The 17,605-nt window shown below is 47.0% G+C and overlaps 1 protein-coding gene across 1 annotated transcript in view; it reads left to right on the top strand.

Annotated features, from left to right (window-relative positions):
* RNF17 (ring finger protein 17) overlaps window positions 1-17,605 on the top strand; it is a 228,577-nt gene that overhangs the window by 104,699 nt on the left and 106,273 nt on the right. Inside the window, exons 22-23 of the mRNA XM_054015507.1 lie at window positions 7,090-7,210; window positions 8,094-8,214. Coding sequence (XP_053871482.1) covers window positions 7,090-7,210; window positions 8,094-8,214 — 242 coding nt within the window. The remainder of the gene's footprint in view (window positions 1-7,089; window positions 7,211-8,093; window positions 8,215-17,605) is intronic.

Below are 17,605 nucleotides of genomic sequence, written 5' to 3'. Positions count from 1 at the left end.
AGTTGTAGTTAACTTAGATAGTCCCCTATTGGGACTTTGCCCAGGGCCGGGGCATGCCTCATTCCCCGGGCTTTAAGCCGTGTGAGTGCTGTCCAAAGCCCATGCTGATTAGCAACCCGCATCAAAACTGCTTGAAGTGTCAGGGTGAAGCCCACCTCAGTGACAAGTGTCGAAACTGCAAGAGCTTCAAGCCAAGAACCAAAAAGGAGTGGGACATAAGGTTGAGAGTGCTCCTCTTGGAGTTGGCCCTTGGGCTAGTATCCGAGCTGCCAACGTCATCGAGTGCATTGGTGCGAAGTGCGCCTTCAGCACCAGGTTCCTGATGCCAGTCCCGGTACCGGTGAAGAGGCCTAAAAAGCACCCGGACAGAGGGCACTCCCCAGGTCCACGTGGAGTGAGGGCGAAGGCTGTGGAGGAGCACAGACCCTGAGGGACGGGCATTCCCAGCCAGACCTCCAATGGACCCGTGGCCCACTCCATCTAGCGGAAAACGTCTTCAGCTCTTGGAAGCTCTATACACCTTGGAGGCCTTCTAGGCAGCCAAAGACATTGTCTTTGCGGGTGCCACCAACACCTCACTCCAGCATGGTTGTCTCTAAGGGTTAGCCAGCACTGGGACCTGCACCGCGGTCCCCGTCAGTGCGACATTGGTCCCTAGCACTGAGGTGGTCAACGTCAAAGTTTCGCTCCCTGGGGACGCGCTTCTGACCTGCCCAGAGTGACCGGAGATCCCGGTATCATTCGTGGGAGGACTCACGGTATCAGTTCCCCATGGGATGGCGCCGCTCGCCCAAGAGCCGGCATGGGACTGAGGCACACCAGTCTCCAGACAGAAGACATCGCTCCCCAGGGCACAGGTCCCCAGTGGAGCCAGAACGTGGTAGATCCCTGGCATCGAGGGGGACATTGCTGCATCTGCGGTACCGATCGACTTAGTCTATGTGTCGTTCGTTGTCATCATGTTCCTAATCGCCAGACCATCGGTACTGCTCGAGGAGCTCTAGGCGTCGATTGCCAAATACCCGCCGTTGATCCGCCAAGCTCCGAGCAGCCGTCGTCGAGACTCTGAGACCCGGTACCGGTCCTCCTGTAGTGAGTGGCATGGAAGGCAACAGGAGGAGGACTCTGAAGCCTCATCAGTGCCACGGTGGTCCCTGAGGCGTCGCTCACCTCTTCAGACGAAGAGGAAGAGGCCTCAGGCCCTTTGAGACAGTCGCTCTCAGCCAAGCATGGAGGGTCTGCTCTGGTATTGCCAGCTGGTGCTTGGCCCCAGGGCCAGTGGTCTCCACCATGGCAGTTCTGGAACCTATAGGGGTTCCACAGACACTCGTCCAGAGCTCTGTGTCAGGCGGTTCAGACAGGAAATCGGTGACCATCTCCCACCCTCCCCCGGCATCGGACGTGGGGTCAGAGCGCGGTGCCCAGGAGCCTTCTACTGGGGAGGAGACTAATCCAGAGGTGGAAGTTGCACCCACCCTTCCCCCTGCCTCATCATCGTCCTTGCCTGATGAGGCAGTGGCAGGACTATCCCAGTCGATGTCTCTGGAGGAAGCTATGGCACACCAGGAGCTGTTTAAGAGGGTGGCAGCCAGCCTGGGCTTACAGATGGAGGAGTTAGTGGAACCCTCCAATGGTCTGTTTGACATCCTGGCCATGGTAGCTATGTACAAGAAGCGCCACCCTGGACAGGAGGGGGTGGTAAAGCTGATCAAAGCCCTCTGGCAAACCCCTTCCTCCCTCCTGCCCATTTCCAAGCAGGCAGAGAGGAAGTACTATGTCCCTGCTATGGGACCTGAATATTTATACACTCACCCTGCCCCAAACTCCCTCATGGTATCTGCGGTCAATGAGAGAGAGAGACAGGGACAACCTGACCCTACTCCCAAGAATAAAGATGGCAAGAGGCTTGACTTGTTTGGGAGGAAGGTTTATTCATCTGCCAGCCTCCAGGTCAGAGTGGCTAATCACCAGGCCTTCCTGGGCAGATATGATTTTAATGTTTGGCAGTCTATCACCAAGTTTGCATACGTGCTGCCCGAGGATTCCAAGATGGAGTTCCTGGCTATCCTTGAGAAGAGGAAAACAGTGGCAAGGGCCTTCCTCCAGACTGCATCAGATGCATCGGACTCACCCACGAAGTCCGTGGCCATGGTGGTGGTGATGAAGCAGGCATTGTGGCTGATGTCTTCTGGGCTGGCCACAGAACTCCAGCTCTCACTACAGGACCTCCCCTTTGACGGCCTGGCCCTGTTTGTGGAGCAAACAGACACAAAATTACATGGGCTACCCTTCGGTCCCTTGGCGTCTATATGCCAGCCCCTGGTAGAAAGAAGTTCAAGCCACAGCAACCTCATAGACCTCCCAGTCAGGTGAGATCAGAGCCCTATCATAAGAAGGGCAAGGGCTACACATGCCACCAGGGCCACCAATCTGGCTCAGCCTCGCAGTCAGGTTCATCCTGCTTCCCTCGAGGGAACAAGCGGGCATTTTGAGGGTGCGCCCAAAGGCAACATCCCAGTCTGTGAACTGGATCCTCCTCCTCTTTGTTTTGCCAACCACCTTTCTGTTTTCCTCCCCACTTGGACCGCAATAACTATGGACTGGTGGGTCCTCAGCACTGTGGCAGTGGGGTATACCTGGCAGTTTATTTCTACCCTCCCTCCCTTGTCCCTCTGCAGGGACCCTTCTCACAAGCAGCTCCTCAGACAGGAGGTACAGGCCCTTCTACAAGTCACGGCTATGGAGGAAGTCCCTGTGCATCGAAAGGGGTTCTATTCCCAGTATTTTCTCATTCCAAAGGCCAAAGGCGGTGTCTGCCCTATTGTGGACCAGTGAGACCTCAATAGATATCTCAAGATGTTAAAGTTTTGCATGGTCTCCCTGACCTCCATCATCCCTCCCCTGGATCTGGGAGACTGGTATGCCGCTGTCGATTTGAAGGATGCCTATTTTCGTATATCAATATTCCAAGGGCACAGATGTTTCCTGGTGGGGGCAGTTCACTACCAGTTTATAGTGCTTCCCTTTGGCCTTGCAACGGCCCCAAGGGTGTTCACCAAATGCATGTCCGTGGTGGCCACTTACCTGAGATGTCGAGGTATCCAGATCTACCTGTACCTCGACGACTGGCTTGTCAAGGCCCACTCCAAGTCCAGCGCAGTGTCAGAGTGCCGCAGGACTCGTGCCAAGCTCTGGGCCTGTTGATAAACGACCAAAAGTCCACGTTCTTCCCGGTCCAGAGGATAGAGTTCATCCACGCGGTGCTAGACTCTACTGACACCAGGGTGTTTCTACCACAGGACAGGTTTGAATCATGTCAAAGCTAATGACCCACCTCTTCATGCACCGGATCACCACAGGAAGAGTCTGTGTCCAGCTTCTAGGCCTCATGGCAGCGTGCACCTATGTGGTCCACCAAGCAAGGCTCAAAATGTGGCCCCTCCAGCTGTGGCTGGCAAAGGCCTACTCCCCGTCCAGCGATCACCTGGACAAGGTTGTTGTGATCCCATGCAGCATATTTACCTCCCTAAAGTGGTGGCCCAACCCAAAGGGGGTGATGGCAGGAGTGCCATTTGCAAATCCTCGGCCCGAGGTCTCGCTGCTATCGGATGCCTCAGACAGGATGCACATCCTGGGGCAATGTGAACCCAAGGAACTTGGTTCCCAGAGGAGTGTGCACTGCACATAAAAGCCAAAGAGCTCAGGGCCATCTGCCTAGCTTGCAGGGTCTTCCTCCCCCAGTTGTCGGGTCAAGCGCTGTGAGCCCTGACAAACAACACAGCCTCCATGTTCTGTGTGGACAAGGGAGCGCACGATTATCGGCTCTTTGTCAGGAAGCCATCCGTCTGTGGGATTTCTGTACCCAGCATGGAATCCACATGAAGGCAGCGCATCTCCCTGGCATTCACAACACACTGGCGGACCACCTCAGCAAGTCCTTTTGCTCTCACCATGAGTGGGTGCTCCATCTCGAGGTCGCATGGATGATCTTCCACAGGTGGGGAGCTCCCCGAGTGGACCTGTTTGCCACCAAACAGAACAAGAAATGTCAGTATTTCTGCTCCCTGCAGAGTCTAGGTGAGGGTGCCCTTTCAGACGCGTTTCTCCTGTCATGGGCAGAGGATCTGCTGCATGCTTTCCCGTCAATCCCTCTGTCGTCAGATGTTCGGCTGTGTGTGTTCTCCCTGTGTGCTGTTCCAGCTCTGCACAGATAGCTGGCACAGCAGACCTCGAGCAAACTGCACAATGACCACAAAATCTGTTAAGATGAGAAGGTGCCTGGCCAGGTTTATTGTTGACAAAGCACGGTAATAGCACCTGGCGGACTCTACGAGGATACTAAGACATGTATGCCCATGACAATGGATGCAGCTCAGTCAGTGGCGGGACTTTCAACTGCTCCCTAGGCTGACCAAAGACACTCCCTCTGAGATACATCTTGATACACAGATACAAACAAATTATGTATTGCCCCGATGTATCAGGGTGCCACTCATTGCCTTGTACGTGTTGATTTGATCAAAACATTTCTATTCATCATGCTGTCATCCTGACCTTATCCTTAAGATGGGCCAGCATTATCTTTGGGGAATGTACTGGTATCGAAGTGTTCTGGTACCACCCTCCTGGAATGTGCTTGTGTGAGTGCCTTGTACCTCACATTTCTTCGGAATATGTTTCTGCAATATCAGCCCTGTTCTTGCCAGATTCTGTGAGCAGAGCCTGCTTACATGGGCTTATGTTTCAGGCCCTCTTCTTACTACACCCTCTTATCAGCAGAGTCCTGTCAAAGATCAAGAGCAACAGGGACAAGGTCATGGTTGCCCTAGCGTGGCCTTGTCAACGGTGGTATGGCACACTCATGGACCACTCTGTGGCCACTTCCCAAACGCCCGGATCTCCTGTCCCAGGACCGTGGTCGGCTCCTGCACCCAAACCTTGCCCCGCTTCACCTTATGGCTTGGCTGCTGCGTGGCTAAACCCAGAGGGGCGGGCCTGCTCCAGTCAGGTGCAGCAGATTCTCTTGGAAAGTAGTAAGCTCTTAACTAGAGCTACATACCTGGCTAAATGGAAGTGGTTCTCCTGCTGGGCGGCGGAGCGGGATATCTGTCCAACCCAGTCGTCTCCCCAATTCATCCTGGATTACCTGCTCCAGTTGAAGAATCAGGGCCTCGCTTTTTCCTCCATCAATGTCCTTTTGGTGGCCATATCGGCGTTCCACCCACATGTTTAAGATCAGTCAGTGTTTTCACATGACATGATGGTCAGGTTCCTGAAGGGCTTGGAAAGGCTCTTTCCACCAATCAGAGACCTTGTTCCCCAATGGGATCTCAACCTGGTTCTCTTGAGGCTCACTGGCCTGCCCTTTGAGCCTTTGGCCTCATGCTCCCTCTCTCATGGAAGTTGGCTTTTCTGGTGGTCATTACCTCAGTGAGGAGGGTCTCTGAGCTGAGGGCCATCATGTTGGAGCCACCATATGCCGTCTTTTACAAAGACAAGGTACAACTGCGACCCCATCTGGCTTTTCTGCCCAAGGTGGTGTCCTCCTTTCTTGTCAACCAGGACATCTTCCTTCCGGTGTTCTGCCCCAAACCGCACTCCTCTAGCGAGGAGAGGCGGCTACACGTGTTGGTTGTTCGACACGTGTTGGCTTTCTATCTGAAGCACACCAAACCGTTCCACAGATCGACTCAGGTCTTCGTAGCAACAGCGGAAAGAATGAAAGGCCTTCCTCTGTCCTCTCAGACGATCTCAAACTGAATTACCTCCTTGCATCCGTACCTGCTATGAGCTGGCTCAGACCCAGCCACCGTTGATTGTGAAACCCACTCGACCAGAGCGCAAGGATCCTTGGCGGACTTCCTAGCCCATGTCCCTATCCAGGACATCTGCAGGGCCGTGATGTGGTCTTCGGTGCACACGTTTACCATGCATTATGCCATCACCCAGCAGGCCAGAGATGACGCTGGGTTCAGCAGGGCTGTGTTGCAGTCTGTATGTCCATAAACTCCTACCTGTCTCTGGTGGTACTGCTTGGGAGTCGCCTAAAATGGAATGGACATGAGCAAGCACTCGAGGAAGAAAAGAGTTACCTTTCTTCGTAGGTGGTGTTCTTTGAGATGTGTTGCTTATGTCTGTTCCATGACCCGCTCTCCTTCTCCCACTGTTGGAGTTCCCAGCAAGAAGAAACTGAGGGTGGGAGGAGCTGGCGGCACCCCTTATTCCGCAGCATATGCGAACCACTCCAGAGATTGCCAGAGCCAATCTCCTACGGATACTACTGAGGGGAAATCTTCCAGCACTGGTGCATGTGGCAAGTGCACATACCTAGAATGGAATGGACATGAGCAACATATCTCGAAGAACACCAGTTACAAAAAATGTAACTGTCTTTCCTTTCCCCAACTTTAATGTTGTATCTCTTTTTCCCCCTTCTTCTCTCCTCTTCCTCCCTCCCTCTCCCCCACACACTGTCTTGTCCAAAGCTGGAAAAGTAAACACCAACTCACAGGGTTGGTTCAAAATTCAGCAACAGAACTAACACTTCCCCCCCCCCCCCCCCCACTAAGAAGGATTGTTTGAGACTAACGATATCATCTCTGTAAAAGGGACTTCAATAAGTTTTGTTCGTTTTGCATAATCATTCAATTTCAAAATGCCTTCTTTATCCTTTTTCTTTTGCATATCCTATTTTTTATGTTTCTGAACTCTCCAGCCTTTGGCATGAATTTTCTAGCAGGTTTGCCATAGGACTATGCAGGCCAAGATCTCTGTACTCAAAAATCCAAAGAATGGATAATTTGTTAGTGTTTTGCCATGACCCTGACTCAGTAAGTCCACTAATTCTATTTAAATCAACACAGTGAGGCAAAAGTTGTGCCCATTTTTTACCCACCTGTGCAGAATGAGGGGTGCTAACCTCCCTGTGGCAGCCTTTCTCCTTGCACTGAAAGCCATGGTATGATTAGCCTACACTGGCCAGTAAGCGGGTTCCTTATGCCTTCCTGCTCACTTTTATGACAAGGATTTGGTCCTAAATGGATACTGTGGATATGTGACAACAGGTATCTAATCTGATTTATTATTTAGGCCATCAGGAGCAAGCTGGCTCATATTGAACCCTATAAAGGAGGAAATGAATGGAGTAGAGAAGCAAAGGAAAGATTTGAAGAAATGATTCAAAATAAATTTATGCTGTGCTCAGTCATTAGTAAGTTATCAATAGTGTGTCTATTACATAACTAATATTATTAAATAATTAAAAATAATTGTGCATATTCAGATCATCACACATCAAATAAAGTAAATACTTTCATATGTTAAACGAGATAAATCCACTCTGTTATGATTACTCCCCCTCAAGTTTGCTGATAGATCTGCCCTTTTACCAAAGTACATTCATATTTCCAGTAAGTAACGTGATTGGCTGAGAGTTTCCAAATGTAATGTAATTGCAATGAAACTTTATAGACTTGAAAGCCAAATTATAACACCATTTATGCCTTCAGTTCCATGTGGACAATGTGAGTGTTAACTGGTGTAAACACTGGTTTGCATTAATGTATAGGGTTTGCTTTCAGAGATGCTTAGTATTCATGGCTTCCACTATCCACAGTAGGAAGTTTGGGTGATCAGCTCCTCTGAAACAGGCCAATACTATGTGCTGCTGAATTTCACATCATGTCTGTTCTGTGGGATTTTTACCATTACTGGTTTTTGCTAAGTGTAACTTTATGTGAGATGGGAATTCTTATATAAGTCAATACCAAAAAATTAATTTGGAAACTGCCTAATAATTGAAGCTTTGAGCAATAGTTGGCTGTTTGGCCATAATGTTGTTGAGGTGTAGAAACCACCAAAAAAAAATCCTTAATGGATATGGTTATAAAGTTGGGACTGTCTAAAGAATTTGCGTTAAAACTGGATGTGTTTTTTATTTTGCAGATCAGACCGTGGTAGATTTTAATTTTTCAATGTTCTACCTGCCTCTACCCACCTGTACACCCTCTCTCACCCCTCAGACAACTAACTTGCTCAGTGTAGTAGTTACCTGGCACTTTTTAAATTAAGCTTTATCTTTATCTGTTTTGGAGGTATATCACAAGATAATGTTCTGTCAGTTGAACTCTTTGACTCCCCAGATGTTCTTGGAAAAAGATCCGCTAGTCTGAACAGTCAGCTAGTTAAAGAAGAGCTAGCATCTTACGTGCTAGGGCAAGTATTCTGTTTATAATCTACTGTTGCGGGGGGAGTGGGGCGCGCAGAGGGATTGAAATTGTCTGAGTCTGGATTTCCCAACTGAGATTGATGACATTGTCCATATGTTAATAAAACAGTATTGTTAAGGAAAAATGCAACAGGTAGCTATAAAAAATTGATACTTTTTCATGAGTGTTTTTGAATAGTCTTTAACTAGACGAAAAATAGCTGGTTAAGGTATCGGAGGTAAAAGTTAACTATATTGGTGTTTCATCCTAGTATTAAATGCTAATTGAATTAAGATCATTTAAATACGTTATAAAGTCTCAATTTTCTTGGTAAAAACATAAATAATTATAAGAGAGCCACTAAACAAAAATGTTTTCTAATAGAAATAGACATTTTAGTTACCTCTTGGGGAAGTGACTAGATGGATTGTCCTCTGCCAGGGTATAAGTGTATCTATAGATCATAGAAGAGTAAACATTTTCTGTATAGTGGCCACATTTGTTAATTTGTGTTACATAAGTTAGGCACCTAAATTGACTTAAACTTCACACAACAAAGTGATTTACTTTTTTTTTTTTTTTGGGTCATTTGACTTTTTGCTGCTGCTGTAGTTCAGCAAGTGGACATGCTCCCTGGAATTTGCTGTGAAGTTACATATTAAATTGTAATATATTACTGTGACAGTGGTTGCTGCAGGGACCAAGTGGAGACTGCTGAATCAGGGCAAACTTGAAAGAATGGGGCAGACGATCCCCAGAACTGGTGGTTCATTCTAATAATTAGGTTCACTAAGCCAGTAACAAAACTGCTTCTATAGTACCTTACTGGTTACCAAGAAGTGAAAAATACAGCTGTCGTTGAGCAATCCAGTCCTGGGCTCCCACCAGATAACCAAGGCAAATATGGTGAGGATTACTTAAAATCTTATTCACTATATATAAAGTTGTACCAATCCCAAGAGATCAGACACATTACCCATCAGTTCAATGAATATTTTAGATCTTAACCAAATACACGCTTACAGCCAATACTTATGAACTAATCTAAGATTTAAAAAAAAGAGTACTGTGGTTAAAGATCATTATACATACAAAAAGAACAGGAGTACTTGTGGCACCTTAGAGACTAACAAATTTATTAAGAGCATAAGCTTTCGTGGACTACAGCCCATTTCTGAAACCTGTCATTATACATACAGAAATTAATACAGTTTTTAGTCAGTTTCATTGGAGAGATGGCGAGGTTGCTGAGTTATGAAAGTCTTTCTGGAATCAATTTAAAAGTTATAGTCCAATAGGCAGTCCATGTGTAGAGTTTGTTCAGATTCTTCCATGAGAATTAGCAGGGACAATCCAAGGTACTTGGAGACCTCAGTCTTGCAACGTGAACTTCCCCTGACAAAGTTTAATGAGATCTGTGGTTGTAAGGATCAGGCCCGAAGTTTCCTTTATAGTTCTCTAGTGGGCTAATAGTCCCTCACAGCAGGCATTCCTTTGATGAAGAATAGGTAATGCCCATTATTGCTTTGAAGTAATAGTCCCTATTTCCTAGCTGCACTTACTAGCATATGGTAATTAACCATTCAAGCAGTTCATTGATAGTTTACTACAAACTTCAAAGAGAAATAAAGACAATATTATAACATCACACATTTAATCTAATTGTTATATTCCCTTTTGATCCCTGAATCAATAGAATATAGTAACAGACAGGAACAGAAGTTTGTCATCTACAAGCTAATGAGATCACATTTCAGAGTAACAGCCGTGTTAGTCTGTATCCGCAAAAAGAAGAACAGGAGTACTTGTGGCACCTTAGAGACTAACAAATTTATTAGAGCATAAGCTTTCGTGGACTACAGCCCACTTCTTCGGATGCAGAAGTGGGCTGTAGTCCACGAAAGCTTATGCTCTAATAAATTTGTTAGTCTCTAAGGTGCCACAAGTACTCCTGTTCTTCTTTTTGAGATCACATTGTTAACTTCTGACAGATTTAGGTAAACATAGACAAATACAATTTGTATTTACTTCTGATTCTCTAACAATATAGGTTTCAGAGTAGCAGCCGTGTTAGTCTGTATCCGCAAAAAGAAGAACAGGAGTACTTGTGGCACCTTATGCATCCGAAGAAGTGGGCTGTAGTCCACGAAAGCTTATGCTCTAATAAATTTGTTAGTCTCTAAGGTGCCACAAGTACTCCTGTTCTTCTTTTAACAATATAGGTTTATATTTCAAAGTTCTAGTCTATCTAACATGGCTTTGTTAGCTATTTACAAGAAATGGCCCTGTTTACCATTTCAGTACTTTTCTTATATGTCCTTAAAGGTTGATTTTTAGGTCACTTAGCCTGCTGGTTGTTTAACACTTGCTCAGTGTCCCAATTACCTACCAAAAAGCAAGATAGCAATATGGCCATTTTTTCTTCCCTCCTTTTCCATTTGAACGTTTCACTTGATTTTTGTCTCTTTAGCTGGCATTGTTTCCCTAGCATTTATAAACCTTATTAACTGTAACTATTATTTATGCAGCTCATTTGTCATAATTTTTCCATTCTGACATTTATCTTCACTAATGGAAATTCCAGTATGTAATAAAAAACCAATGGCGAATGATGCAAAAAAAAAAAAAAAAAAGTTCACCAACCTGAAGATCCTGCATGTTCAGACATGTTCTTTTCATCATCTTCAACGCAGTTTCCTCCAACCAGGCCTTCCATTTCTTTGTTGCACTGTTTGCATTTTGCACGCATGCCTGTCTTACCCACAGGTAGAGAAACTTCATTAAAATATTCCCAAACAGTGTCTCTTTTACGGCCTGTTGCCATTATAGGTTTTCCCTTTTAGTGAGAGAATGGTATGGTAGATCTCAAATCAGTGAAGGCTACTCTCGGAAAGACCTCAAGACTTCTGGAAAATTTTCACTTTTGTTTCTACTGCCTGTCTCTCCCTTCTCACATTTATCTCCAGACTTCTTCTACTTGTCCAGATCTATTCCGCCCCCAACAATCTTCTATTCATTGAACTTTTTGAAACTTTGCACTATTAGAGAGAGATAAGGGATTGAGTCTGTGTACACAAATTTGCAGAGGGACAGTAGGGTTGAGGTCTGGTATTTCTCACCTATCTATCTATCTATCTATCTATCTATCTATCTTTATAAACATTTTTGCTGTTAACAAGCATGTTATCTCTGGAGACATAAATCCACAGTTTGAGAACTGCAAAACTAAGCATCTCTGATGGTATCTTCTAGACTGACCACTGACTCTCATTGGGTAGATAGAAAGATTAACCTAAATAATCTATACAGAATCCCCTAGAACCCCATAAGATTGGGTCCCTAATCCATGAACTATTGGAACTCATTTACAAAACTGTTCTTAAACATTAAATGACTATATTGTCTCATACTATAGAATTAGAATTTATAATCCCTATTCCATGATGAGATAACATTGAGCTCTAATGTATCTTAATTAAAGCTATCTTTAGATAGGTTTTTTCCTCAAAAAGCATTTTATCAAAAAAATCCGATTTAAATGAAAAAAATCAGATTTTTTTTTTTAAATCATTGATTTTTATCCACCCTGATTTGTTACTTGGGAGAAACCCTGGCCTGGATTCTGCAAACACTTAGGCATATGTTTAATTTTATATACTGTGAATAGTGCAATTAACTTCTTCGAGTGCTTGCTTATGTCCATTCATGCTGCATGCAGAGTTACCAGAGGTTTTTCCCATAGTGGTATCTGTAGGACCGGCTCTAGCGTGTGTATGTGCTGGTATAAGGGGTGCCACCAGTTCCACACCCTCTCAGTTCCTTCTTACCGTGCTTGACAGTTGCTTGGAACAATCCTTCTTGCTCTTAAAAGGCTTCTTTCCCAGTGGTTTGGATTTTGTAGTATATTGTATAGTTTTTGTAGTTAGTATATATAGTGTGAATAGTGGTCCCTGTCATCGAGGGACTTTCGTCGTAGGGGCTGGGTATGCCTGGTCCCCGGGCTTCAAGCCCTGTGCTTCCTGTGGCAAGCCCATGCCAGTGCGTGACCCATACTCTAGTTTTGTAAAGTGCTTCGGGGAAACTCACATTAAGGAGAAGTGCCAGATCTGCAGGGGCTTCAGATCGTGCACTTAAAAAGAAAGAGATATTTGTCTGAAGGCCTTACTAACGGAGGCAGTCCTCAGACCGGCCTCAGAGCCAAGCTTCTCCGAATCAGCACCCAGGACTTCGGCTTCCTTGCAAAGTGCTCCACCAGCACCGTGCTCTTCCCAGCACCATTCTCCATTGCTGGTGCCAAGGAACAAGCATAAGAAACAGCACACCAAGAGATGGTGCTCTCCAGTGCTGAAGAGGGAAAAGCAGAGAGTGACTAGCACAGTGAGACCCACGCCGGGGCACTCATCATCCCCAAAACCCCTGTTGGCTCTGGTAACTCCGACTAAAGCACCAAGTCCAGTCCAGGACCCGCCTCCAATTCCCGGGAGCAGTCGTGGGCCCCTTTGACTCCAGAGGCTTTCCAGGCAGCAAAGGATTTGATATCCCTCTTAATTCCCCTCTCTCCCCCCTCCCCCCCAAGGCTCCCCGCTAGCCAGGGCTATTGGGGAAAGTAGGGGCAGTGAGCTTCATCGTGGCACTGACCATCACAGCACCATCCGGAGAAAAATCCTCCATGATCCCAGGCCCATCATCGGTCACTGGTTCCCTGGCACCGCCTGGAGGCGGAAATGGTTACAGCGCCTCCTTGGTCTCAGAGGGAAGAATACTCTTTGGAGTCCAAAAGGGAATCCTTTGCCCCATTGAAGAAAGTACTGGTACCTAACCTACAGACAGGACTTTTGTACTGGCCCCCCAATCGCCGCTTGGTCACCGGGCCACTGGCCAATGCAGTGGCAGTATTGGAACTTGTGAGGGTTTTCCCCGGTAATAGGGCCCCCTTCTCACTCTTCAGACTCAGCGGCGTCCAAGAGGCGAGCCAATGTTTCATCCCGTTCAGCACTGGATCTTGACTCCAGTACTGACCCTGATACCGAGGTCCCAGAAGTGGCCCCAATGGAAGTGGTGCGGAAGAAGCAGCAGCCCCTCCTCCAGCACTAGCCTCTTCCTCGTCATTCCCGGACGAGGCAGTCTCAGACCTTAGTAACCCGCTTCCACCGGATGACTTCAGGGCCTATCAAGAGCTCCTGAAACAGGTTGCTACAAACTTGGGGCTGGAAGCTGAAGGAGTCTGCGCACAGCTCAGCTAATATCCTAGCTGTAGCGACTCTCTCCACAGTGGCCCTGCTAGTTAATGAGGCGGTGTTGGGACCTGCCCAGGCACTAGGGCAGACCCCTTCATCTCTGCAGGAGTCCTACAAAAGAAAGGAAAGAGCTGTAAACGTCCTCATCCCCTACCTTCTGCCTCAGCTTCCCAGTCGGGGTCACATAGATACTCCAAGGCCAGGCAGGACTTTTGAAGGTATGCCTGAGGACGGCATACCAATCTTGACTCCCGATCAGTCTCCCCATTTGTTTTGAATCGCCTGTCACCCTTCCGCCTAGTGTGGACTTGCATAACATTGGACCGTTCTGTGCTCAGCACTGTAACAGTTGGTTACACCCTCCAGTTTTCTTCCACCCCTCACCCCTGTCCCTCTTCAGGGACCTTCTAACAATCTGAAAGATACTTATTTCCACATCTCCATCTTCCATGGACACAGGAGCTTCCTCAGGTTTGTGGTGGGTCAACGCCACTGACAATTCACCACACTTCTCTTTGGCCTGCCTGCAGCCCCACAGGTTTTCACAAAGTGTATGGTGTTGGTTGCAGCCTTTCTCAGATGTTGAGGCAAACAAGTCTACCTGTAACTTGACAACTGGCTGATCAAAGGCCGCTTGCAGGCTCAAGTTCAGCACAGCAATGGCATAGTGCGGGCCACCTTTCAGGCGCTGGGTCTGTTAATAAATGAGCAAAAGTCAACTGTGGTCCCAGTTTAGAGACTAAAGTTCATCAGGGCAGTGCTCAACTCTGCCAAGGCCTATTTACCAGAGGCCAGATTCCGAACTATGTTGGACCTGATCGCCCAGGTCACAACCCACCCTCTTACAACTGCCCAGGTTTGCCTCAAACTGTTGGGTCACATGGCGGCATGTACCTGTGTGGTACAGTATGCGTGGCTGTGCCTCAGACCCCTACAGTTATGGCTGATGTTGATCTACTGCCCAGGCAGACACAACTCGGTACTCACTGTTCCGCTGGCCGCAGTGGCTTCACTGATTTGGTGGAATGACCCGCATTCTGTAATAAAAGGGGGTACCCTTTGCAACACCATATAAGTCGGTAAGCCTGGTTTCGGACGTGTCAGACCTAAGTGGGGAGCCCACCTCGACAGTCTCAGGACTCGGCCTCTGGTCCCAGGAAGAACTCTCCCTGCATATAAATGTCAGGGAACTCAGGGAAATACACTTGGCTTGCCAGGTATTCCTTCCCCAAATCTCAGACAAGGTGGTGCGGGTCTTGACAGACGACACTGACAACAAGCAGATCTTCAGCCCCGTTGCAAGAGGTTCTCCGGCTGTGTTCACCTATTCGCCACCAGACAGAGCAGGAAAAGTCATCAGTTCAGTTTGCTGTGTGGGCTCAGCAGGGGCTCCACTCCAGTGCCTTCCTGCTGTTGTGGGCAGCTCCCACCCTGTCCAGACTTGATTTCACAAGACCACGGACTGTTGCTTCGCCTGAACCTCACCTCCCTGAACCTGACTGCATGGCTGCTGCGTGGCTGAACCCCAAAGAACAGGCCTGTTCAGAACAGGTTCAACATGTCTTGCTAGATAGCAGAAAGCCTTCCACCAGGGCTGCCTACTTGGCTAAGTGGAAACATTTCACTTGGGCCTCCAAATGGAATCTTTCTCCATCACAGTCCTCTCTGCAGGCTATCTTGGACTATCTGCTCCACCTAAAACATCAAGATTTGGCTATCTTGTCTATTAAGGTTCACTTGGTAGTCATCTTGGCCTTCTGCCCTCTAGTGCAGGGCAGATCAGTGTTCTCCCACAACATGATGGTCAGGTTTCTCAAGGGCTTGGAAAGACTCTATCCTCAGGTTTGCAACCCAGTTCACCCCTAGGACTTAAACCTGGTCCTGATGAGGCTCGCAGGGCCTCCCTTCGAGCATCTTGTTCCTTACTGCTTCTCTCTTGGAAGGTTGCCTTCCTAGTGGCAATCACCTCAGCCAGAAGGGTTTCTGAGATCAAAGCCCTGACATCAGAACCCCCTTATACGGACAAGGTCCAGCTTTGCCCCCATATGGCTTTCCTACCAAAGGTGATGTTGCAATTCAACGACTAGGACATTTTTTTGCCTGTCTTCTTTCCAAAACTTCATAAGACCACTGAGGAATGTCAGCTCCATACATTAGACATTTAGGCCCGGATCATTACCAATACAGAGTGCTTCTATTCAGCCTTTCATCTGCATCCAGAGTATTTTCCAAAGTTCTCTCTGTAGTGGCAGCTCATCTGTGGAAATCGGGAATCATGATTTACCCGTATTTGGACAGTTGCCTTCTCAAGGCTCATTCCTTGAATGATGCCCTATGGCCCACTCAAAAGACTATGGAGGTATTCACACAGTTGGGACAACTGAATACCCAGACGTCGACCTTAACTCCAGTGCAACACTTGGAATTTATAGGGGCTTATCTCAATGCAGTGCAGGCCAGAGCCTTCCTCCCACTACCCAGATTCAACACCCTGACCACCTTAATAGACACCATTCAGGCCAGCCCCCAAACGTCAGCCGGAAATTGCCTTCAGCTTCTCGGACACTTGGTGGCATGCACATTTGTGGTATCTCACTCGAGAGTATGTATGCAGTGCCTCCAACTATGTCTCAGATTGGTATACACGCCAAACAGAGACAGATTAAACAAATCACTGTTGATGTTCTCCAGAGTCAAAGACTCCCTCCAATGGCGTAAAGATCCATAGAATGTTTGTGCAGGAATCCTATTTATGCAGCCACCCCCAGTATTGATACTGACAACAGACACATCTTTAGTGGGCTGGGGACCTCACCTGGACAATCACAAGGTTAGGGCAAATGGTCCCCCAACAGAATCAACACTCCATATCAACCTCCTGGAACTCAGGGCACTCAGGAATGCTTGTGCACATTTCCTAACATTAATCAAAAAGACGCATACAAAAATAATGAGGCACAACATAACGTGTATGTTTTACATAAACTGCCAAGGGGATGTGAGATCACCATCCCTATGTACAGAAACAGTAAAATTATGAAATGGGTGCATTCACAACAATCTCATATCAGCCGCTTACCTGCCGGGAGCACAAAATATAACAGTGGATAGTCTCAGCCAAATATTCTCACAGGATCTCAATTGAGAAATGGACCTGACAGTACTCCATAACATATTCTTTCACTGAGGAGCCCCAACAATAGACTTGTGAGCTACTTATGGGAACAAGAAATGCCCCCAGTACTGCTTCAGAGACGGACTGGGGAGACAGTCATTGGGGGGAGACGTTTTCCTCTTTGAATGGAGCAGAGAGCTCCTCTACACCTTTTCTCAGTTTCCTCTCATATCGAATATCCTACACAAAGAGAGAGAGTGAAAGTTATACTCAGTTCCCACATGGCCGAGGTACCAAATGTGGTACTCATTCCTAACAAAGCTAGCAAAGTGCCCACCAATTACTTTTCAGACCCTTCCTCACCTCTTCTCCCAGAACACCAGACAGATCCATCATCTGACCTTACAGGTTCTCCGACTCAAGGGTTGATTCCTCGATGGTTCTAATGCATAGAAAACTCCTGCTCTGAGGAGGTGAAAGTGATGCTGTTACATAGTAGAAAATCAGTAAAATCATCACACTTGCGTACAAAAGTGGGAAAGATTCCAAATCTGGTGTAATTTGAAACAAATTACCCTGGCATCCTCTTTCCTCCCGTTAATACTAGACTACATCCTAGAGCTCAAGAAGATAGTACTATCTCTCAGCCCACTAAAAGTACATCTTACGGCCATAATGACCTTCTACCAGTAAATAGACGGCTATTCAGTATTTACCCATCCGATAGCAAAGAGATTCGTCAAGGGTATGAGTAATGTCGGAGAAAAACAGAGTTCTCACTCTCGGGTTGGGTGCAGCAAGTCAGATACTTTATTTTCTCTAGCAATTGCGTGGAGGGAGAGAGCAAAACATGTCTCTGTCCAGGTAAACAATTACAGCAAGCATTTATACCTTTTGTTATATACAATAATGGGCAACAGCTGCATTTTGTTTTTATATATATATATATATATATATGTCATCCTGATATCTTCTTTTCCTCCTATAGTCTACGTTCCATACTTATCTAACACAAGGTCACAACAACTTCTCATACAGTTCTTTCC

This window comes from Malaclemys terrapin, chromosome 1 (genome assembly GCF_027887155.1).
Source record: "Malaclemys terrapin pileata isolate rMalTer1 chromosome 1, rMalTer1.hap1, whole genome shotgun sequence".
Taxonomy (NCBI): Eukaryota; Metazoa; Chordata; order Testudines; family Emydidae; genus Malaclemys; species Malaclemys terrapin.
The sequence above is the reverse complement of the archived record's forward strand: the minus strand, read 5'-3'. Positions and strand labels throughout refer to the sequence as shown.